General features: G+C 32.5%; 1 protein-coding gene across 1 annotated transcript; it reads right to left on the bottom strand.

The window, feature by feature from the left end:
- Window positions 1-1,069: 1,069 nt before the first annotated feature.
- LOC134272256 (receptor-type tyrosine-protein phosphatase epsilon-like) lies at window positions 1,070-24,637 on the bottom strand. Its single transcript, XM_062754505.1, has 20 exons — window positions 23,930-24,637; window positions 22,641-22,760; window positions 18,198-18,330; window positions 17,589-17,659; window positions 16,415-16,614; window positions 16,164-16,251; window positions 15,517-15,590; window positions 15,339-15,375; window positions 14,882-14,979; window positions 14,411-14,539; window positions 14,058-14,203; window positions 13,292-13,427; window positions 12,683-12,823; window positions 10,421-10,514; window positions 10,262-10,335; window positions 10,030-10,164; window positions 8,862-8,981; window positions 7,775-7,932; window positions 2,168-2,303; window positions 1,070-2,021 (listed from the first exon to the last, which is right to left on the bottom strand). The coding sequence occupies exons 1-20, from the start codon at window positions 24,201-24,203 to the stop codon at window positions 1,950-1,952; spliced, it is 2,436 nt and encodes an 811-aa protein (XP_062610489.1). The 5' UTR covers window positions 24,204-24,637; the 3' UTR covers window positions 1,070-1,949.
- Between the last annotated feature and the right edge of the window lie 1,685 nt (window positions 24,638-26,322).

The following is a 26,322-nucleotide window of genomic DNA, read 5'->3' as shown; positions in this document are numbered from 1 at the left end:
AGACGGAAAACAATCAATCAATCAAAATTCTTTATAAGCTAATATTTAAACTTTCTTGACGTTTTATGAGGACTGTTTCTGCTTTCTTGGGACTTTATCCAACTCATTTTTTTCATTTTTACTCGGATGTATTTTAGATTACTCTAAAAAATATTTGACATGATATTGTATGTTACAGTGCAATTCCTTCATGTAGAATCCAAACTGTTCTATAGGAAAACTGGCTTTAAGGTTGCAATTTCTTAGATCCTGTGAAATTTCTGTAAAAAGGTAGTTTAAAAATTATTTTATAAATTTTGTGACGATGAGTTGATAGCTATAAATACTCTTAAGTACAAAACTATGAATCTGTTGAAATGAGTACACCTGAAGAGACATTATGAGTACAGGTTTCATGGTAAATTTTGAAATGAATATTTTGTCACATCTAGAGAAGAGGAATAACAAAGAAAGAGATTTTAGAACATTTAAATTTTAATAAGAAAAATGATTATAGATGACATTAAAACAGCAAGCAAATACATAATTAAATTCTTGATTAATCTAGAAATGGCAAAAAAAAAAAAAATGTACCAAAAAAAAAAACTTAAAGAAAAAAAAAATAAAATAATTGCTTCTCCAAATCCCCGAAAAAGACTTGTTGATACAATTGTCCGTTTATTAAAGAAAACCTAAGTAAATGTTACAATTAATGAATAAGTATGATACGTCATTTTTCAAAATCAAATGAAGGTACGAGGGGTAATCAAAAAGTTCGCAAACTAATTGAAGAACTTCCATACAAGAAACAATATTTGGTTTTAATGTTGATTATATTTTAAACTAATCCTCCCCGATTTTATTGCACATCAACCACCGTTCTGAAGATGAAAAAGAAGGTAAACAATTTTGACAATCTTGTAAACGTCCGTCTTCTATGGATATAAGTCAGAGAAGAGGAAGAGATACGCACCCCCAGACGGACCAACAAATATTTAAATTTAATTGAATGAGGCCGAGACTAATTATTTCAACTTTTGAAATTTTGATAAATTTTCTTGAAATAAGTTTTTAAATTATTTTTATTATTTTGAGATTAAAAAATTGAGCGCTTATCACCCTGTTTGTTTTCTGATGGGGCCACTTCAAATGTTGAAAACTTTTATTATTGAACCCTATGGGAATTTTTTGAAAAAAGCTCCAAAATATCATATATACATGTAACATGTTGTGAAAAACGAAAAATAAGCTGGCGAATATACAACAAGACTTTTTTTTCAAATGAATGACAATACACTGATCTTAAATATATTTACGTTCTAATTATGTGTTCTAACAATTAAGAAATGATGATTCCTGATTATATATTAGACGACAATAAGTCAAATAGAACAGCTATAAAATCATCGTCTTGGATGAATAACTTTTTATTTAAAGAATGTACAGTGAATAGGAAATAGTTAATTCGTACATGTACACGTACATTTGTAAGACGGTATCATCCGAAATATCGGATTCCTCCTCCTACAATTGGATTCGAACCCTTACCGTAATGATCATCTCTTTACTTCTCGACCCCAGAGCAGACTTTCTAATTACTGCTTCACGTAAATGAAACTGGAATAACATTCGTTGAGATTTCAGTCATGCACGTTCAGAACCTGAAGTAATCAATGAAGGGCACAAATGGAGATAACGAACACAAAATTAAAAAAAAAAAGAAGTAAAAATAAGTTTATATTTACAACATATTGTCCTACTCGGACGACCTACATGTACATGTAAGACGGTCAAGATGAATACCAGACAACGGATGGATGATCAGAAAAGCTTCCTTAAGCATTATATCATAAACACATTTAAGCTACATGTACATGTAACGACGAGCAAAATGGATGCACATATATATCAATAGTTCTATTAAAATCATGTACTTAAATTTTGTATTTTTAAAAGCCTATAAATGTCGTTCAAGTGTTGGCATAAACGTTGTCAAAGGTCACAAGGTCACACATCGTTTTGACACAAAATTCATATTCTTCCTGGAAAAGAAAAAGAAATCTAAATTTAATTTCAAAAACTGGAAAGATATATTTTACAAATGTTCAAATGCAAAGCATCTCTTATTAAAACGTTAGAACAATGCATATTCCAATTCATGTCATAAGATATTCTGAACAAAATCTACCTTGCTGGATATCATTTGCGGTCTGCGACACTGCAGTTGTTGAATAATAGTGAAAAGGTCCAACAGGTTATCCTGTTGTAGCTGTTCTATTGCATTATATACAGCTATGAATACCCCACAACAGATTGCACCATCTCTTTGGAAAATAAAAGTCATAAAATGTCAGATATATTATTGAATTGAATAGTATATGCAATTATATATATAGAAAAAGCTAGGTAATAGCTAGTTCATCTTTTTAAAAAGCAAAAATTAATGTAAGGGCACAGAAACGAGATTATTTCTCCACCATTACATTGTTCATATTAACTATTGTACATACATGGAAGTCAGAATTATTGCTTCTACATGTAAGAACATAGATTAATATTTTTCTCAGCCAAGTAAGGATCTTATTTGGTTTGTTAATATTTCCCTTCCATTCTATCTATTGATTTTCTGTTTGTATTTTTTTATTAACTGAAATATTCAGCTTCTTTTTTTTTTTTAATCTTGATTCTGCAGGTTTTAGGATTAAAAATTTTGAACTTTCTATAATAGAATCACAAGAAATGCAGAACCTTATAGTAATAATTAAAAATGCGTCTAGGGTTCCCAAGAGAAAATGCATATTTGGCGAGGTGAAAGCTAAGCCCAATATTCATCTTTTTATGGACACTATATATTCCGTGTAACCTGTCAAACTATCTACATCAATAATTAGCATGTTGCAATTGAAGATTCTTTTAAATTCAGTTCATTTTCTCTGAGTTAAACAAACGTTCCGAGATAGATGTTTGATTCTTAAAGATATGTATGCCGTGTTAAACAGTATTTTTGCACAGCTGAAACCGAACAAAAATTTCTGGAGTATGATAAGCTACCAAAAATGAAGCATTCTTGCAAATTCGACGAAATTTTATTCGGTATTAACAAAGTACTGGTCAGGAAAAGAACACGATATTCTCATGCATATTTATAAAGGACTGACGTTTATCCTGGATCTGCGCATGTGCGCGGGAAAAGCATCGCGAGAATCATCAGGTCGAGGAAAATATTTTTTGTGACGTCTGTTTAGTGAGGGACATGAATAGACCAATCAGCTCAATGAGTTTCATTTAATGCATTTATGGGTTACTACATAAAATACTACATGTGTTTTTCAAAAAGGCTAGTTTTTTAAATCGCTCTCAGAAAGACCTGTTGGATTATGAACATTATTATCCACTTATCCCATGCTCATATTTGCATACAAATGATTAACAATGATGAAAATTAAAGTTTTCCCCACTCCATTGTACAGGTCCGTTTGTTTAGAGTTTCCCCGTGCTGTACTGCTAGTGGACATTTTCGGTTGGGTGAACATTTACGGATCTTCAGTATGGAGCGCATCATGCGCAAAAAATATTTCATGTCAAATACAATGTATGGAAAGTAATTTAAACTGCTATGTTTACACCCTGAATGGGATATCGTCATTATCCTTTTTGGCTTTTAATATGAACTACATAACATATGTAGATGAAACTTACATACCATACATCTTGCCTTCTTAGAAATATAGTTGGGCTAATAAAATAAAATTGGTCAAGGAATTCCAGGCCTCTAAAAACTATTCCAGTTTGAGGGCACAACCAAGCATTTTGATGAACACCATTAAGAAAAATTAATTCAGGTAGGTAGCATCGGTTTTTTTTTTAAAGTGGGTGGGGGGGGGGGTAGAACAGTTAGAATAAAAATCAACTAGCTCGAAGAAATCTGACAAGTAAATTAGGTTCCAATATCTTTCACTACTAAATTTTATTCATTCACTACAATTTACTGCCAAACTCCAAATTTCACTTTCGAATTAGCCCGAGCCAATGCTGATAACCTACTTGCAAGATTTTTTATATTATTTTCAAGGGGTCAGAAATACTGTGGTTCATATGTAAAGAATATAAATATATTATTTAGTAGTATTCTGGTTTTGGCATTCGGTATATTGTGCAGATTTATACATGATATTCTGTGGAATACTTTTTGTTGTTTTGAACCATTAAGAAATGCAGAATCGAATGTATCTAATAACCATTTTGATTGATCAAATTATATTATTTGTTTGTATTGGTTATTTCATTTTGGCACAACATGTTTTCCACACTTCTTTATCCATAGTCGCTGACAGCTGTAGAAGTTCATCCAACCGAAAATGTCCATTGAAAAGACAATTGCAGGTGATTATTCCTCGGTACAAAAAGCAACCAACTCTGAGGTGCTCACAATATTGACAATCCCTAACTCACGTGTTTGTAGTAAAAACGTAGTAGACCATCATGCTTTTCGGTTCATTCACGAGTTTGGACCATTGTTTGCTGTAAACATGCGAGACAACGTGGTCATGAATATTTCAATAAGAGGCGGTTTTTTATCCGACACGGAGAGAAAACAATTTTTACCAAATAATATTTCGTAACTTTTAAAAGTGATGGAGTGGAATTGTCTTATTTGCAGAAAGTATATAACTTATATAACTTGATGAGACACCACATATATTTATTACTTTTAAAATAAAACACTAATACGGCATATATAGCTTTAAATAACGTTAGTAATTTAGTAAGTTCCTTTCGACTTTTAATGAAAAGCCAAATTTTGAATACGATTTGAAGGAGGTATATTGAATTAATATGTGATCAAGAGGTCACGTGACATGGTGAACCAAAACACCATTCCAAAGAACCCGATTCTTTTTTATCGGAAGCAAGATTAGAATAATGCATACTCGGCTTGATTTATCATTCTGTGTCATGCTGACACATCAACATTAGCCAGAGGACAGCTTTAACAAGAGGCCCAGGGGCCACAGCGCTCACCTGAGCACATCGGGCTTGAATTTATCCCCCCCCCCCATCCAGGCGTTCATCATTTGAACAAATTAGAATCTACACTACCTGAGGATGATTCCATATAAATATCACTTATCATAGCTTTGAAGTACTTGAATAGAAGATTTTAAAAGGTTTCCCTATATATCCCTATGTAAAACCTGGGTCGGCCATTTTGGCCCCACCCTAGCCCCGGGAGTCATGATTTGAACAAACTTGAATCTACACTACCTGAGGATGATTCCACATGAGTTTCATCTTTTCTGGCCCAGTGGTTCTCGAGAAGAAGATTTTTAAAGATTTTTCTTATATATTCCTATGTAAAACTTGGGTCGGCCATTTTGGCCCCACCCTTGCCCTGGGGGTCATGATTTGAACAAACTTGAATCTACACTACCTGAGGATGATTTCACATGAGTTTCATCTTTCCTGGCCCAGTGGTTCTGGAGAAGAAGATTTTTAAAGATTTTTCCTATATATTCCTATGTAAAACTTGAGTCGGCCATTTTGGCCCCACCCTTACCCCGGGGATCATGATTTGAACAAACTTGAATCTACACTACCTAAGGAGGATTCCACATGAGTTTCATCTTTCTTGGCCCAGTGGTTCTGGAGAAGATTTTTAAAGATTTTTCTTATATATTCCTATGTAAAACTTGGGTCGGCCATTTTGGCCCCACCCTTGCCCCGGGGGTCATGATTTGAACCAACTTGAATCTACACTACCCGAGGATGCTTCCACATAAGTTTCATCTTTCCTTGCCCAGCGGTTCTGGAGAAGAAGATTTTTGAAAAATGCCATTAATCTTTAACAAATTCATGATTATCTCCCCTTGGAAAAGGACGTGGCCCTTCATTTGAACAAACTTGATTTCCCTTCACCCAAGGAAACTTTGTGCCAAGTTTGGTTGAAATTGGCCCAGTGGGTCTTGAAAAGAAGATGAAAATGTGAAAAGTTTACGACAACGACGACAACAACAACGACAACGACGACAGACAACGGAAAAATTTTGATCAGAAAAGCTCACTTGAGCCTTCGGCTCAGGTGAGCTAAAAAGGTGTATGTCTTATTTTGCTTTCAATTTCCTCGTTAAATTCTTACATGTAGCAATAAAAAGATGAACAGATCAACAAGAACAAATAAAGCATAAAGAAATAAATAATTACTGATCAGCTTATCCTTAAAAGAATCCTAATTTACAATTAAGAGAATGGAAGTGAAAAATAAATTTGTGTCGGTCCTGCAGATCTATATCCACCCTGCAGTATCTGTGTTAGCCCTGGAAGCTAATACGACTTCTGTAAAACATATCATATATCAGAAAACCTTGGACCAAATCACACATTTGAGTATCTATATATATATTGTACATAGGTGCACTAGATACAACACATACAAGAGGCCCAGGGGCCACATCGCTCACCTGAGCAATTGGCTAGGGAAAAACACAGATCAGATCATAACTGAAAGTAAACTGGGGGGGGGGGGGCTTGAATGCTACATCCCCCCAGGGGGTCATGATTTGAACAAACTTGAATCTACACTACCTGAGGATGATTCTCTATAAAGATAACGAAGCCTGGCTTTGAAGTACTTGAAAAGAAGATTTTAAAAGGTTTCCCAATATGTTCCTACGTAGACTTTGATCCGCCATTTTGGCCCCACCCTACCCCCGGGGGTCATGATTTGAATAAACTTGAATCTACACTACCTGAGGATGATTCCACATGAGTTTCATCTTTCCTGACCCAAAGGTTCTTGAGATGAAGTTTTTTAAAGATTTTCACTATATCTTCCTATGTAAAACTTTGATCGGCCATTTTGGCCCCACCTTTCCCCCGGGGGTCATGATTTGAACAAATTTGAATCTACACTACCTGAGGATGATTCCACATGAGTTTCATCTTTCCTGACCCAAAGGTTCTAGAGAAGAAGATTTTAAAAGATTTTCCCTATATATTCCTATGTAAAACTTTGATCGGCCATTTTGGACCCACCCTACCTCCGGGGGTCATGATTTGAACAAACTTGAATTTACACTACCTGAGGATGATCCCACATGAGTTTCATCTTTCCTGGCCCAGTGGTACTTGAGAAGAAGATTTTTAAAGATTTTTCCTATATATTCCTATGTAAAACTTTGATCGGCCATTTTGGCCCCACCTTTCCCCCGGGGGTCATGATTTGAACAAATTTGAATCTACACTACCTGAAGATGATTCCACATGAGTTTCATCTTTCCTGGCCCAGTGGTTCTTGAGAAGAAGATTTTTAAAGATTTTTCCTATATATTCCTATGTAAAACTTTGATCGGCCATTTTGGCCCCACCCTACCTCCGGGGGTCATGATTTGAACAAACTTGAATCTACACTACCTGAGGATGATTCCACATGAGTTTCATCTTTCTGGGACCAGTTGTTCTTGGGAAGAAGATTTTTTAAAAATGCCATTAATTTTTCTCTAATTCATAATTATCTCCCCTTGGAAAAGGGCTTGCCCTTCATTTGAACAAACTTGAATGCCTTTCACCTAAGAATACTTTGTAGCAAGTTTGGTTAAAATTGGCCCAGTGGTTCTTAAGAAGAAGATGAAAATGTGAAAAGTTTACGACAACGACGACGACAACGACGCCAAAGACGACAACGACGACGACAGACAACGGACAAATTTTGATCAGAAAAGCGTTCAAAAGCTCACTTGAGCCTTTCGCTCAGGTGAGCTAATAAAAAAATATTCAAACGATAAGGCAGAAAACGTACTTTGAGATGACGGTTATATGTCCTTCTTTTTCAGCTTTGCGATCAAGGTTGAATTGTTTGATTAAATCTCCAAGTGTTGATGCTTCTTGAGGAATCCTATGGCTCATATCCCAATTCAAACATTCAAAAATATGCACTTTGTGAATTCCACTGTAAACCTTATTGCAAGGAAAGGAATCTTAATCCATGTACAAACATTGTAACTTGAAAATACATGTTCACATGTAACTTCACATGAAAATTTTAAACGAAACCAGAAGTCTCTGTCCAGACTGAAACTCTACTGGTTTGTACTTATAACAAAGGATGAGAAAAGAAACCATTGCCACTAGACCAAAACTGTAGAAGGAGTAACGTTTTAAAGGAACTTCACAGAAAATTCTATTTTCAGTAACCATGGCAACACCATTCATCGAAATCAAAAAACCGATGCACTATTTTATGTATCTAAGTGTAGTCTACTTGTGTGCCAAGTAATACTGAAATCAGATGAAAACTGTAGGAGTAGCGTTTTAAAGTAGTTTCACAAAAAATTCTATTTTTAGTAACCATGGCAATACCGTTGATCGAAATCAAAAACCGATGCACTATTTCATGTATCTTAGTGTAGTCTACTTGTGTGCCAAGTTATATTGAAATCAGATCAAAACTGTAGAAGGAGTAGCGTTTTAAAAGAGTTTCACAGAAAATTCTATTTTTAGTAACCATGGCAACAACGTTCATCGAAATCAAAACCCGATGCAATATTTTATGTATCTTAGTGTAATCTACTAGTGTGCCAAGTTCTACTGAAATCAGATCAAAACTGTAGGAGGAGTAGCGTTTTGAAAAATTGTTTACAGACAGACGGACAGACAGACGGACGGACGACAGACACCTTACTATCGCATAAGCTCTTCTGGTCTCTGACCAGTAGAGCTAAAAACTCTAAAATAAAGCATTTAACTTATCAAATTAAAGCAGTTGTCGATAGGGCTTCTCACTCAAATCATATTCCAATCTTTTAGACATATATCCTTATTTAAATATTTAGCAATGCACGGCGAAAATTCAACTTTTTAAACTGTGTTCCCCAAAGATGACAAACCTTCAACTGTTTAATTTGAAGACTGGTTTTTCTTATTCCATTCGATAATGTTGTTTGTTTTTCCTTAGTGATTTCATAGGAATCCAGCTTTATAATTTCTTCTTCAACCAAGCCTTTTAACTACAACAAATACAAAAATTAGATCATCAGGGCACATCCAATGTCTTCTCCTATAAGATATGGATACTAGTAAATCTTCCTCTCTATGATAGTCCAATAATGTTTCGATAGAGATTCTTTCCGCCCTGTTCAGTATATTTAAATTTTAGTTTAAGCAATCTTTTATAATAACGCATTTCTTGGCGTATAAATATATATATAGACTACTTCAATGTATAAAATCTTTTCCATATAACATTCTTGTCAGCCTGAGACATCAGTATCAGCCAACGGACCAAAGGCTCGAGGACTAATATTAGGTTGATATATAATGTAATATGGAAAGGGTATGTTTATTACAAACTTAGTTATACAAGCTAAGTAAGATAATTTGGATCCGTGTCTAAGTAAATTGGATATTATTCTTGTCATATTTTATCAAATATGAACGCCCTTCATTAAAGATAATCATCAAATTTAACAATTTTTGAAACTTTTTTTTGAAAAATCAAGCTGAAGGTCAAGTTTAACAATCACAGCATGGTCAAAAACATCTTATAAGAAGTATATATATATATATATATATATATATATATATATATATATATATATATATATATATATATATATATATATATATATATATATATATATCATTCTTTTTGTAGTATCAACACTAAAAAAGAATTTTTGAAAGGAGGAGAAACCCCAAGGTCCAGTTCAAAATTCATATTATATTAAGATAATCGAGACATGGTTACCCAACTCCAGAAACATCCCTATCCGACTGGTCTCTCGTTGTCCTTACAGTAACGTTATTTCAAAATAATTACAATTTTCAGAGTCATTTTGAAAGATATAAATGTATCATGTGATGTGTTATCAACATATACATGCATATTTAAACAATGCATTAGTCTTGAAACTCCATATCAAGCCAGCGGCCGGTTCTATACCAACCTCATATACTGTAATGGCGATTGCTACATGTACATCAGGCATATATTGGGAAAATTTCACGTATCTATTACTAAGTATACAATAAAAAGAAAGCAAGCACCACGGTTACCTCATTATCATCAGAAAGCGGATTCAGAGAGATAAGGAAATGTGACTCCTGGTCAACTAGCAGACGAATGAGATCAACAATCGCCCCAGGAACTGGAAATTGAGCGGAAATGAACTCTTCTGCTCTGCTAAATGACTACACATAAAAATAAAAGCATCAAGTAGATAAAAAAAACTTCATACAAACATTAAAAAAAGGTATTACTTGGACTTTATGCATTTAATATACAAACCGATACTGTGACTGCGTTGTAATATTGTTCTCTTCCAGGTATGTTTGATGTCAAGTACACCAAATATTTTTCAACTGTAAAATTTGTAAAATTAATATGATTTCGAAATTATACATAATTATAATATTTGAAAATATATATGTTTTTTTTTTTTGTTACCTGGTAAAATATCTCTAACAGCATTGAGTTTTGCATACTTCTTTCCAGTTTTAAATTCATTGTAGCTGTATTTTGGTCTCAGATTTGTAAGTTCCTAATAAAACATTTTGTGATATATTATATATCATTTAATTTAGTGCTAAGAAGAAATCCTGTTACATGTACATGCATCATTATCATATGTAGACAAGTTAGGCAAGAAAAGAGGAACAGCACGAGTCAGCAAAAAAGATAATTATTTTTCATGTCTAAAAAAGGTACATTTTCTTAAATCATTCGAAATAATGAAAACGTTTGTTGCATGTGTTTTCTAATCATGCTAAAAGAGTAGGTTTCCAACCATCTGTGACAATTACCCGACTCAAGCAATATACTGCAAACGTATTATATTTGGCTGTGTATTCTTTTAAGCGCCTTTGGTGGAAAGAAATATCCGATAATGCAAGTACAACGCGAAATGTCTTTCACATTTATTTATAAATAACATTATTTAGAAATGTGCCAAATGAAATCTACGCTAACTTGTTCAAAAATCAATTTCCGCCTAATATTGTACATGTTAAATATAATACATTTACAGTATATATCTTTAAATTATATATTTATATTAATTGAACGAATATTTCTAAATGATAAGGCTTCAGGTTTATTTTCGTCTTAATTAAGTAATAAGGTATCATTTTTTGAGTTTTATTGAGATGTAAAACGGGTTGGTCACGTGATCAAATCCCATAAAGCCCGAAGGGCTTTATGGAAGATTTGATCATGTGCCAACCCGTTTTTCATCTCAATAAAACTCAAAAAATGATACCTTATTACTTATATTTACATTTGTGACTTATTCAAACTTTATATTTGCCTGATTGATACTTTTAACGTGTGAAATGCGTTAATTTTTCAAACCCAACGGCATGTATGTCATCCACTAAACGCGCGTCGACCCCTTATGACGTCACAGAGAAATTACGTCGAATGTTTATCCAAACGCACATCTATGACCTTTTGACCCCATACCTGTATTTATACAGTTATAAAAACGCTTGCCTTCAGTAGTGTTATATAAAGGAAAACATTTGCAAATGTAAATATATGATAATATTGCGGAACATACAGATATATTACATTATAATTAGCCAGTGTCTATAAGTAAATGTTTGAGTATGTCCTTTGTAGAAGATGTTTGATTATTACTATTGTTTAAGACAATGTCTCCTGAACAATTAATATTGACTTCTTTATTTTGAATCTATATCTCATTTAGCTGCACATTACATTTTATTATTCATGCATTAACGAACTCTACATGTTTTATCTTTGATTGTATCATTTTATGTAATATGTTGTTTGAAATTAGAAGGCCCCCGGGGAAGAATTGTACATTGTACTAATCGGGTAACCATCTCTAAATAAAGCATTATTAGGGTCTTTCGTCTCCAACGGAAGACCCTTCTATTATTGTATTGTTTCTTTTTCAATATTATTTTTTTTTTCGTCCAAATTTTGTGCAGACGATTTCTCAGAGATGCATGGACGGATTTCTTTGAAATTTTCAGAGATGATGTATCATGATCTAAACCTGATCCATTTTTTTTTTAAATTTTTGAAAAATCATTTCCGGTCGGAAGTTATCGACCTTTAATCGATTTTTAGTGACCATTTTGTCGACACAAAAACTCAAAAACGACAAAAGCTAGAATGTTGTCATTCTCAGGACTAATAGATGACATGTTGTAGTTTTGCATCTATACTTTCAAATTTTCGTCAGTGCTTCCGGTCGATACCGGAAGAGAAATTAAAAAAACCTCAATTTTGCAACTTTTTTTTGTTTTCCAATATTTTTCTTTGATATTAGATATCTTAACAGTGACTCTTTTGCGAATGCGAAATATGTAATTTGTTTTAGAATCGAAAAAGGCAATCTCGAGATTTTCGTATTTAAAAATTTGAAACGGTGTTTTCAATGGCCGAATGGTAAGTGTGTCGGATTGTCACGCGGGCGACCCGGGTTCGCTCCCCCGAATGTCCGATTTTTTTTTATCACTTTTTCTGCTAGGTTTTTCGTTTTTTACTTCAGAATCGGACGGAAGACCCCTCGTCACTCGCAACGAGATCGTATCTAGTTATTATAATTATCATTATTATTATATTGTTATATTGTTGTTATTATTATTATTATTATTATTATTATTATTTTAACGTATTGTTATTCATTCTTTCCAATCATATGTGTATCTAAATACATGTTCACATTAGTAGACTTGCATTGAATTCATCTGTCAGTAGTTTTCTGGTTTTTGGTCTTTCCGTATCTCCAAACAACTTCAAAAAATCCTCTTTTTTATTTAAGCTCCATTTTCGTCGGAAAAACTCATACAGCGCACGATAAAGGAACGCATACTGGTCCTACAAAATGTACGGAAATATTACCTTGAGTTCGTTTTCATTTTCATAACGTTTTAAATTATGCACTATTGTAAAAGCAAAAATATTCGTGGGGGATCAAATTTCATTGTTAACAAAATGCAACGAAATTAAATCCCACACATAATTTTATCTGACTATATATTGAATAGGGTTTGTTTAAAAACCACACAATTAAACGTACACGAAATTATCATTGATGACAAAACAACAAAATTTTATGCCCACTAAAATTTGTGCTTAATTCTACAGTGTTCAAATCTAAGAATGATTATATTCTACACCTATTTCTATCCTGTTATGAATAAATTGTAGAGGCCATAAAATGTAATACAATTATATATTTTCTTTCTCAAGTAGCATTTTGAACTCTTCCGAATATGTTTTCGTGTTGTTGTACACCTTGTTTAAGCATGCATATTACTTGAATCTTACAATGAAAAAGCTTACTGCATTTTGTATCATTGTCATTCGGTCTTTTCGCATAGCTTTAACGTACTCCACGACGTTGATTTTTCCTTTCTTCTCTCCGTACCTACACAGCACGTCTAGGGCTATAAATGTGCCAGTTCGACCAATTCCTGCACTATAATGCATGGACAATATCAATATATGGGTCTTACTCGTTGCCATGGCAACCGTGACGTCATTTTTCTCCCCGTAATTAAAAAGATTAGAATTTTACTTTCAGAAAATATATAGGTTGCTTTTCTGTAAAAGTGACTAGAAAATGTCGAAATTTGTCCTCGAAAGTTTTTTGTCAATTTTGCTATGAAAACGCAAAATCTCTAAGTTAGAGGGTTAATATAAAGCTTTGTAAACCATAAATGTAAAAGATGTATAGAAGAAGCACTTACAAAGTATAAAAAAACGTAAAACGTGATCATCATAGAAAATGCATGTACATTCATCTTTTTATTTGTGATATGTAATATTGAAAATGTGATCTTATGCAAAATTGTCGCCAGCATTATCCAGCAGTTAAAGCGTTTGTTTTATGTTTAGATGTTCGAATTTAAATTGTGGAATCCAATACTGAGATGAGACTGTATAAATCGATATTGTCATGCCAAAAATAGGATCCTTTCATGTCTCAAGTGCAGACTTTATGTCTAAAATTTAAGGCCCTAACTGTCAACTGGCGGTCGTCCTAATAAAAGTGAAACATTTCTGAATAATGTATCAGTGAAAGACATAGATCATGATGACAATTAACCTGCAATGCACGAGTATAGGATGTTGCGATGGTGGTACTGTGTGCCGGAATTGTCTGTGGAAGACAGCAAGGTCCAAAGGATTTGGAGTACCGTGATCTGGCCATTGAATGTAGTGAAACTGAACGAGTGTTCTCGACTCTGAAACCTAAAAAAAGAAAATTTACGTAAAAAAATAAAATTAACATTCAAAACACCAAACAACGACCCCGATACTAGTTAATGACCAATGTTATCAATACAGAAAATCATACTGAATAAATAACTGCTATAGACTTTTATAGACCTCTGCAACATTTATTGCTTAAGTAGTCTGAATTATCATTTATATCATTCATAACAAATGGTAATTTACCCCCTTTTTTCTAACAACCATTTTTCGTTCGATAAAGCATGCATAAACTTTCTCTTCCACTGAAGTTATCACAAATGGACCAGCATCAAGTCTCTTGCCATCATTTGGCCAATACTGATGGCACTTCACCTATAATAGTTAAATATGGACTGGTAAAATAATGTTCTTTTCAATTTATCATGCCTGCTGCATTGTAACTAGTTAGTGTTTTATATATGTTCATTTATTCAAGAATATCCACGTATTAAAGCAAATGGTAAAAGCCAAACCAATGATAATCAAAATAATGGAAAAAAAGTTCAAGATTTGTTTTAAGCATCATTATATCATGGAAGAAAAAAATTGCCAAATAGATAACTAATAGATCTGAAATACGTTTTATTTGCATCAAGCAAGATGGCTTGTCATGTGACGAAAATCCATGCAACATATAAGTAGAAATTGACTTTTAAAAGGCATTTTCATGTGTACTTTTGGTCCCTCTTTCAGGTTTGTCAACATTACAATGTAGTCAATGTGTTCCTGCCACACCATTCTCCAGTGGTCAACCAAAGTTACGGCCAGGGGTCCTGAAGCATACGGAAATAAAGATATCTTTAACAAAGAAACAACTTTCATTAGACCATTGAAAAATGAAAAAAATCCTTCCCAAGTAAAGATAAATAAAGGAGTCGGCCGGTTAGTGATTTTTTTTTTTCTCTTAGAAAATTTAATTAGAATAGGAAAATTGATACATTACAAGATTAACGAATATCTTAATTCTTGCAGGTTTAAAACAAGTTTTGGCATACTTACAAAGAAATTTTAAAATTTCCTTTCGTGTTTTTCAAGAATTTGTTTTGTTTTTAAGGCAAATCATTGATAGGTTTTGTTTTATTATATGATTACTCTTATAATTCAATTTAATTTGTTTTCCATTTTTTATTACCTTGACATGCAATAAATTCACTGTGTCCTTCCATGTTCTAAAAACAGATTGTGTTTTTATTAAGCAAGTTAAGAAAAAGATATGTTTTACCATATTCAGCAGCTTTTTTTTTGTATAGTTTTCTTAATAGATTGTGATCGAAAAAAAATAAAGTTGTTATCCTGAAAAAAAAAAATACCGCAACGTGGTTTGCATTTATGTAATCCGAAGTAAACCCGTCACTTCTTTGTAAAATAACTCTTGAATGATCATCTGAAAAAGAATTAAAATAAAAAAAATTACAATATTTTATTTAACATGTATAAAGTACAATTAATTTAAATCTTAATTAATCCTTTAAGGAGTGGGAAAACATTACTAATAATATAGAGATTTGAAAAATTATACAGAGCATTTTTGTAAAGATACTTTAAATATTCTTTTCATAAAAGAAGAGATACAGTCATGTAAACATTAATTGAGGAAAGACATATTCTGAAGAAATACCCCTTATAATTTCTCCGAATAAAAATTAAGAGAAGTTGCGGAAAGAAAATGTTTCATGTGAATATAAACAATGCAAATGTTTAAAATAAGCATTTGAAACCAAATGAATTAATGGAAAATATTTATAGTAATGAAACTTTATAATAATAATATATGTCTTTTATAAATTTAAATGGGTTATACAAAGTTATCCTTTAGAAATTAGCCTTATGCCAGTATTTGTTATATACATTGTCCACACATTTTTTCTCAGAGAGTCGTGGTCAAGCAATCCGTGTTCTGAAGAAGTGTTTCTTGATTTTATGTCCTTATTATGCTCCAATATTCTAAATTACGTACAAGGAAAAGTTGTTTTAAATCTATTCTTTGGAAAGTTTTCTTCTAGTTTAGCCGTTTCACAATCAAATCTTTCACCGTAAGGAAGATTCTAAATAAAAATTCATTTACATTTTAAAGTAATTTGTAATTAATATATTTATCAGAAATCAATTAATCGAATACAGGCAATAAAATACATTCTTATGTAGCATAATTTATTTTCAATGACGTATTTCCTGTTTTTATTTCTGCTTTATAAAGGTATTAATAACCTTAAATTGCTTCACAAAGCCCTCGTTTTCATTAGCTTCTTTGTGTTTAATTATGCTCGAGAGGTCTGACACTTTGATGTCTCTTGTAGTAGTAAGGTCGTTATAATACACAGCCTCGTCTGGATTTTCCTCGTATGGTTCCTCAGTTTCATCCTCTCTTCGAATTGTTACTCTTGGCAAATCAGTGCCGTTGAGGATTTCTAAAAAAGAAACTTCTAGTTGAAATATTAGTAGTGTATTAAAAAATTCCTGGATATATGAAAGGGAAAAAAGAGTTTTCCTTAGTGTGTCTAATTAATACAAACATATTAAGCCTATTTAACAGATACACATGTATTTACTTCTCAACAAGGATGCAAAATACATGAAAGTAACAACTTCCAGGTACTGTCTTTGTATTTATTGTTCTTTTATCTTTCATACTATGTATGATATGAGATTATGTAAAGGATCAGTTCACGCATGTATATTCTGTAATGGATAACATAAACGCAAAGTAGACCCGGATAAAGGATGAAAAGGAGTAACATATTCTCCCTTCAAAGTAGACTACTCTGAGAGTTTCAGTGAGTAGGGGTGCTGAACAACTGTAAGCAAGCCGGTAGAAAAGCAGTAATTAAGAGAAAGGGTACATGTACATGTAAATAGGTTTCAACAGTGATATAAAACACAGGGAATTGATGACGAGATGTGTGGATCTGTAGATCTGCACACGATCGAAACTCATGGTATTTGCTATCAATATGTGCAAGAGAGAGGTACATGGACAAAGAGTAACCTATAGTCATTAGAATCCTGCCTAATAAGTATATTTTTGATTATTGATAATTGAAAAACCAAGATAGGTTTGAAAAAAAGCACATAGTTAAATGTTTTTTTTCATACTCAATTTGTTTGCATACACCGTTGTAGTTACAACAATATATCATAAAAAAGAATAATGATTGCTTAAATGTTTATACGGTATTATTTTTATTTCAAAATTAGATAGGAAGGGGACACATAATGACAGTTTACTCAGGATGTAAATAAGAACGATGAATTCTCTTTCCATGAAAATATTAAATATTTGCATTGATTAATCAAGAAATAATTCTTAACAACATAATTTAAAATTTACCTATTGTACTGAGATTATGTAGCAAATACACAATGTATAGTTATTAGTGGATACCTTTTTTATCATGTGATTTCTTCTGATATAAAATCTTTTGAGTCGAGCCATCTTGTGTTCTACATCGTGCCCTATAATAATAAAAAAAATATTTAAAGGGCTGCTTAGGGTTATATTTGCCTCATACTTTGTGCATCGCATTAAAACAAATATTGATTATTTGTTTCAATATTTTTTCTTAACAGTTCTTTATTCTAATTTCAAAAAATTGAGAAAATTAAGAGGTATTGAATTAAGACATATTGAAAAAATCTTACTTTTAAGTTTATTTTAATGTTTTATTTAACAATATGTAAAATCACTTTGTGCTTAATTTTGTTATAATTACGTTCTTAAAGAGGGGTTATGATGAACGTTAAAAACTAATTAAATAAATAAATAAATAAATTAAAAAAAAAAATAAAGTCATGAGTGCCACAATATTTTTAGATTTGTTTTGTAAATCCATTGAGTCAAATATTTTCTCTATTGTAGTTTTCCACAATAAAACTCCAGTCTGTTCAATAAAAAACGAATGTCTTCTCTGTGGTAATTACATAGATAAAATAAATATGGCCAAAACACGGCCTCTGCAAATGTAAAAAAAAATGGATTCGAAAAAGTATGTACCTTAAAACAATCACCACAACGACTATCAGAATTAAAATGAAGACAGTTCCTGCAACTCCAGCTCCAATTATGGTAAAATCTGTTCCACCAAAGTTTCTCTGTCTTTCTGAGAAGTCTGTGTTGACTGCGTTATCTAAAAAAAAAATCATCAAATTGTTACCAATGAAAGAGAATTAAAACAAGAGGCCCATGGGCCACATCGCTCACCTGAACACTGTGGATAGCATGAAAGCAGAAAATTGTTTATTATTGAAAAGTTTAAAGCCAAAAATAGCCCCAACCATTCCTTAAAGGGAAGAGGGTATGATTTGCACAAACTTGAATCTATAATACCTGAGAATGCCACCATATAAATACATGTATGACCAATCATTGCTTTCTTGAGAAGCTTTTTAAAGAATTAACTTTATATTTCTATGTAAAACTTTTGTCGTCCATTGTGGCCACGCCCAACCCCCGGGGGTCATGATTTGAATAAACTTCAATCTACACTATCTGAGGATGCTTCCATATAAATATGATCAACCATAGCTTTGTTATTCTTGAGAAGAAGATTTTTAAAGAATTTTCCTAAATATATTTTATGTAAAACTTTGGTCGGTCATTGTGGACCCGCCCTACCCCCGGGGGCATGATTTGAACAAAATTGAATCTACACTACCTCCATATCTCATATCTCCATATAAGTAAAATCAATCATGGCTTTCTTATTCTTGAGAAGAAATTTTTAAAAGAAATGTCCTATGTAAAATTTTGGTCGGCTATTGTGGCCCCGCCTAACTCCTGGGGGTTCTTGATTTGAATAAATTTGAATCTACACTACCTGAGGATGATTCCACATGAGTTTCATCATTCCTAGCACAGTGGTTCTTGAGAAGAAGATTTTTTTAAATGCCATATATTTTTCACTAATTCATAATTATCTCACCTTTGAAGAGGGCGTGGCCCTTCATTTGAACAAATCTGAATCCCCTTTACCTAAGAATACTTTTTTGAAAGTCTGTTTGAAATTGGCCTAGTATTTCTTGAGAAGAAGATTAAAATGTGAAAAGTTTACAGACAGATGTACAGCTAGACAGACGGACGCCGGACAAAATGTAAAAAAAAAACATTAGAAGGAATTTTCATATATTGAATTCGTTTAAAAAAAAATCCACCATTTGTTATATCTTATAATCTAGTTCAAATATATTGATAGTGTAAAACGGGAAAATTTGGCGCATACATATTTATTCTCAAACACAAGTGGGAATGCATTAGAGCAAAATCAATTTTAGCGCTTTCACTTGTCAAAAAAATATACAAATGTGATATTTTGTTTTTATCCACACCCTTAATTGACTTTTTGGTTAGTCAAGCACATATATCCACAATAGTACTCCCATATATAAGTAAACAGCCGTTAACTTTAGCGCAGTACGTGTTGCTATCACATGTACGTTGCACAATGTTAAATATTAATTTGATTTCTATTTTCTATTAAAAGAAATGTAGTATTTACTCATTTAAAATCGTATTAAAACAATGCATGCATCGACAGAAAATTACTTCGATAAAACGGTAATCCTAATCATTCTGGTATTCAATCTGCAAACTCAATCGCTACATGTATGCTTGATTGCATTGTTTACATGTACCTCGAGGCGATAGATGGTTGACACGCCGAGAAGCCAAACTTTGAAGGTGCTAATGATAATAATCATGTAACAACTACTGGGGTAACAATAGTTTAATAAATTATAATTTGGAAGAACTTTCTGCCTTCCGAACATGTGCACTACTAGTGTGTATAAAAAATTCCAATGACCCTTCGACATTACGTAATCGCACGTTCGGTTTACATGTACTTATGTAAAAGCTTTAAACACACACACAAAATGATATTCAGAAATCCTTTAGCGCACAATAAATTTTTGCGCCCAGGGGCTCTTGGCCAAAGGAGCTAAAATTAGTAGTGCGGCAAATATCCTCGTTTTACAGTATGTAAGTACATCAAATTCTCCAACTAACGTATTTTCTTTGATTTTTTCCAGCTATGTACAGTTAAGGTGACAAATGGAAATAATAGCGATTTACTTTATATAAAAAAAATCCATACTTTACAACGATAGACGATTCATTTTAGGCCTAGGACTTCGTTGATATAAGGAAAATGTAACATGGTTCAAATTTACATGTTCAGGACATTAATTTTTACCGGTATGTAGACTTGTCACGTGATGTCGGAGTCACATGATTTTGGCAAATATACTTGCAGTTTTCGAGGTCATCTATGAATTCCAATATTGCAAGGACATTAAGTAAAAATTCTTCGTCTACTTTTCAACACTATATGTACTTTGAGAAAAGTGTAGCTATAAACCCTATATAGATTATACTATTTAATTGCTAAGATCACATTTTTTAGAAGGCAGGATGAATATGAGGTTCGCAGAACTTTTCAAATGCTTCAGTATCTCGATTTTACGTCTAAAAACTTGGCAAGATACATTGAGCGTATGCCATTGCAATAAATTAATTCATTAGGGCCTTTCTATTACTTTCTCAATGATTCTACACAACAGTTTTACTTGTCAGAATTTACAGAAATAGTAAAATTCACATCGTATTCAATTTAACGGCCTTTTATATAACAGAGAAAAAAAATTCACAACAACAGACCATTTTTAATTGTACAAAATGTGACTTGATCAACCTTTCACTGTGTGCAAAGTGTGTCAACTTTTAAAAAATGACGTCACATTGACAATTGAACTGCAATTAATCATTCTTTGACATTTCGTTGGATTTAAAAAAGACAAAACTGCATGTGATAGGACGTTTTAATCTCGTCTAGAACTATCCTGCAGTTTAGAATTGCAAAACAATTCATTTTGTGGTATTTTGAAGACTTAATATTTTTATTAGGCATCATAGTAAACATTTTCCGTAAAGATTAGTTTCAGTCTCTTTACTGTAGCCTTAACTGTGCTGCGCATCAAGCACGATTGTAGGGTTCGTTTAAATGATAATACATGTAATTTAATTTTTTTTTTGTATTCCAGTCTCTCATTGGTTGATTTCCAAAAAGGAACGCAAAATATTTCTCAGTAACCTGGTTTGGTATGGTAACACCCCCCCCCCCCTTGACAACCAGCTGAATCATCTTTATCCATGCAATCCCCTCATTTCCAGTTCTTTGGATTCATGGAAAATTCCAGATTTAATAAATGTACCTTTAACTTCAAACAGTATCTCGATCTTACCTCGTGTAAACAAACATCATGGCTGCTAGATCTGTTTCAGTTATTATCTCCCCTTGTTTCATATCACTTCCGTTACTAGGGATGTATTATTGAGCGGCAAATTTGAACTCATAAAAAGCAGCACAATTTTACACCCACATCTGTTTAATTATTCTAAAATTAAATTACAAGGAATGACTCTAATTCTTGGCCAAATAATTTGACCAAGAATTAGAGTCATTCCTTAAATGAATCCTGTAGATTCCTTATTTTTCGCGAGTATTTATTATACATATATATAATTAAAAATGCCTCTTTAAGGGTAAATCGCGAGAAAATTAATTCATGAATGGACGGTTCATCAAGAGATTTAACATTGTTTTTAGCGCCATGAAAATAAAAGCGAGTAATTTTATATCGCAAGTGGTGCTTCTCGCGAAATTACGCAGTATTGACTTCCAAGCGTATATTTAGGAATTTACAGTGGAATATTCGACCCAAGATTAAGCAGATGACACAAAAACTGTGTTCTCTTAATTGTGAACTGTACTGTGTTATTATAAAATTTACAAACAGAAGACATTAATGAGTAGCCCTTTCATACACATATACATAATTGATTATTAATGTAAAATTTTGTGTACTACGTTACGTAGCAAAATCATCAATAATTCCCATTTAATTGGGAAATAATTAATATACAATTTTCCTTTGAAGGTACCAGGGTTTCTAAGAACATGACACTTATTAAAAATTATAGCCCTTTATAATAGTCTTGATTTGAGATTAATAATTCTAAGGTCCTTAAACAAATGTTCTTTAGCCGTACCTATTGTATACTCATCTGGGAATTTATCGCCCCTTTCGCCCATGTCACAAGTGGGCAAATTTAAAACGGGACGAATTTAAAGAACGCAGTTTAAATTCTTAAACAGAACTAGGACTGGACGAATACAAATTGGGGCAAAGTATGCAAAAGTAAAGAGCGAAAATAACAGGGGGCCAAAATAACCCTGTACACAGTATATCAGTTTTAGTTATGAAAATATTAATTGTTGTTCCCCAATTATATGAAAATTATTTGAATAAAAATGTTGAACAATCAATGCCTTTAACAAAAAATATCATTATAATTTTTTTTTTTTTTGTCTTTCACTCTACAACGTAATTTTGCTTAATCTTTTGATTTAACTACATGTATTTGATACATGACACTCACCTGTCTTACAGTCATCGATGCAGCCATTAATACAAGATCCGTTTTGGCGGAAACATGCACCATCTATACAGTTTTGGCACCTCTCTGTACACGCATTTCCATAATAGGTTGCACTGCACTCTAAATATCGAAAAAGGAAAGTATCTGTACTTCTTAAATTGCTTAGACCACAACCATTAATGAAATATATTAAAGATAGAAAATCGTTTTAATATGAAAAATGCAACTTGTTTATTAATAATTTACTTATATTATTTAAGTGCAAATAAAATGAAACTTAAAATTTATTATATTTCATAGATATTGGCGGTTAGATGCAGATGTATGCGTTTGTACATGTATTTGCATTGTATTTAGATGAAAGAAAAAAAATTAATGAATGCATTAACACTTGGATATTATCTTACTCATAGTTGTTGGAAACTGGACATCAATTATTATGTATAGTGTAATTGGATTTAACACATTTACCAGATAACCGAGCCATTGTCTTACAAACATTTTTTTCTTTTATAAATTTATTCCATTTTCTTATGTTTGACGGTTGTTCAAAAAGTTCTTGGACTTCTGTCATATCTTTTTTTTTTATTTGACGCCATATGTTATCCAAATTTGGTCTGATAAATTAATTGCCATTTTTAAAGGAATAACTGTCTTATTTTTCGATTTCATGATGTGATCAATCGATTGGGTTGTGTGATAATTTGCATAAACGCCTTCGGCATTTATGCATAAATTATCACGCAAGCCATTCGATTGATCATCGTCATGAAATTGAAAAATCTGACAGTTATTCCTTATATTTACATACTTTAATTCCGCCAATCCACGTGCTCCAATTCCTGCTTTTATCTAGCTGTTTGATCCTCTCTGCACGTGTTTTTTTTTTTTTTTGGAACCGCGCCAATGCATTGATGGGGGAAATAAAGTCGATTACAATTTGTAATTTTATCTCGAACAAAGACATTGGAAATGTAAATATATACTGATGAAAATAAAACACATAGTGTGTCTATAACTGAGATATATGTACAAACTGCGCTTAGGCGTGACCTTTTTTTACTATTCATTCGAGGGGGATAACTGTGTACATATTTTATTATACTGTGATGACTTAAAAATGGTAAGATATTAAATGAACATTTAGATCTTTAGAAACAATGATTGTCCACATAGAAGTTTTGCTCAATTTGGATCTTAAAGTAGCAGCGGACTACGAATACAAATAAACAATCTTACGTACAGTGTATTTCTTTTTATTTTAATTAAAAAAAAAAAAAACAACTAACCATTGCAGTCTGGGTCTTGCCATCCTTGAATACATCCTTGATTACATGATCCATTTGAACGGTAACACGTATCATGGAGACAGAATCCGGACCGTAAACATGGTGTTTGACACAGATCTTCAAAGAATCCGGGCTTACAGCCTTCTACACAAGTCCCATTCTCTTGAAAACACGATTTGTTATAACAGTTACCAGAACATGGAGCTGTACAACTAGGTCCAAAGAAACCCGCATTACATCCATCAGTACACCTACCATTATTGCGATCACACATTCTCCGGAAACAGTGACCACTGCATTCCTTATCACATTTTTTACCAAAGTACCCAGGTTTGCAGCCATATCTATCACAATCACCACTATCGTAATTACATGGTCTATTTTGGCACTGTGAACTACATGGAATATCACATTTCTCTCCGTAATATCCAGTCTGACAATACGAATGATAACATTTTCCAGTGTATTTGTCACAGGTCGTAAAGTGGCATTTTCCACAGGATTTATTGCAAAATCTTCCCCAAAACCCCCTTTCACAATTATAAATGCATAATCCTGTGCTTATATTACATCCATAAAAATCACAATTTTCACAGGTGTATTGGCATTGTTGACCAAATTTCTTGCGAGGACAATTTAAGCAAACACCAGTTTCATAATGACAGAGAGAAGATGAACAATTCCTACTACATTTGGCACTACAGTCCTGTCCATAGTAGTACGAAGCACACTCTAAAAATAAAAGAATCTATTGATATTCAGTATTTCATTAGATGAAGTTTATCAGATATAGAATTATTATTTTTTTAATTTACGATAGGTCACAATTAGATAAAGAAACTACACATGGTCAGTATTTATATTCACAGAAAGCAATTATCCTAAATGATAGTTCATTAAGTTTAATGAAAAGCAGATTGAATATCCGTAGCACCGTTTTAATGAAATGCCAACGTTTAAGGCAAGGCTATTTTTTAAAATAAACTTGTATATGAAACACTATATCCTTAAACTAATAGTTAAAATTATCATTTATTTACGCGTTACGGTATTTATGCGAACAAACTTTGATATAGATCAAGAAAACTAATCCTCTTTAAATGGAAGTACACTTGTACTAGTATCCTGTTGCCATTAAAACTTTCTGAACAAGAATGAATATACTTTAAACAAACTACTTCAAATGATGTACAGAAATATATTTCAACTCTTCGTATCCTTAGAAAAACCTGTAAGTTTAATGTTAATAATGCAGCACGAAAGCCTGTTTAAATCATTTTAATTGAATGTTTTTTTCTCAATTTCCATACATTTCTATGCAGGATATTTTTAATTTTTAATCTGCTTATTTGCAGGTTTTCTTGTGAAAGGAAATCCCTTTCCCCACAGTCAAGCATTTTACACCGTAACGCATATACCATTTCCTATTTCTAACGCAAAATCACGCAATAACCGTTTTCCTTCAATTGTGCATTTTTCAAGTCTTTTTTTTAAGTACACTTAATCTTCAATTTGATGCCAATTCTCTTCTGTTTTATACTTTCTAAGATCTCATAAATTAAGGAAAGTTATGATACATTTAAAATATTACGTCATTAATTTTAAAGCTAAACTTTAGAGAAACTTGTACCATACCGTGCTATAAAATGCTTGCGGGGAAAAGGCTATGTCATTTCTATGCCGTAAACAATACGACTAGTGTACGGTATGTTGCGTCACTGTTCAGTAAACAGTAGTAGAGAGTTAAAGCATGAACTGTAAGCTTGATATTAGCAAAAATGCTTATTAAAAAGGGTAACTTATGGGTTAAAAGTTTAGGTTATTTATTTTCGCTAATTGTCGTAAAACTGAGACCATCGTAATTTAAAAGAAATAATCGCAAACACGAGTATGAATCAATAATTACAAGATTAAAAAGTCCAACTTTAATCATTCTTAAGGAAGTATGAATGTGAAATCGAAGTAATAGAAATCAAGTTTTCTTTCTGTTGTGAACGAGCTACAAATTATGGCGTCCGAACAAATGGATCTTCTGATCAAATATCTAGGACCAGAATCAAGAAAACATGCATTAAGCGTCAAGACATCAAATATCTTTGATTTGTCTAAGAGATTACAACGGCTCTGGGATCGCCTGGATGAACGTTATGGGGCTCCAGTACTTGTAGAGGCTTCCATTAGGGCCAAACTCTCCAAATTCCCGAAACTAGGAAATAAGAACAACGAGAAACTTAACGAGCTATCTGACATCCTCATGGAGTTACAGTTTTTAAATGAGGATCCAAAATATTCATGCATGTTATCTTATCTGAATTTTTCAGTTGGAATAAGAACAATAATTTCCAAATTACCGTATTCCATATAGGAAAAGTGGACAAACCGTGCTGTAAATT

This window comes from Saccostrea cucullata, unplaced genomic scaffold (genome assembly GCF_032062105.1).
Source record: "Saccostrea cucullata isolate Sc308-1 unplaced genomic scaffold, CSIRO_AGI_Scuc_v1 ctg1353, whole genome shotgun sequence".
Taxonomy (NCBI): Eukaryota; Metazoa; Mollusca; class Bivalvia; order Ostreida; family Ostreidae; genus Saccostrea; species Saccostrea cuccullata.
The sequence above is the reverse complement of the archived record's forward strand: the minus strand, read 5'-3'. Positions and strand labels throughout refer to the sequence as shown.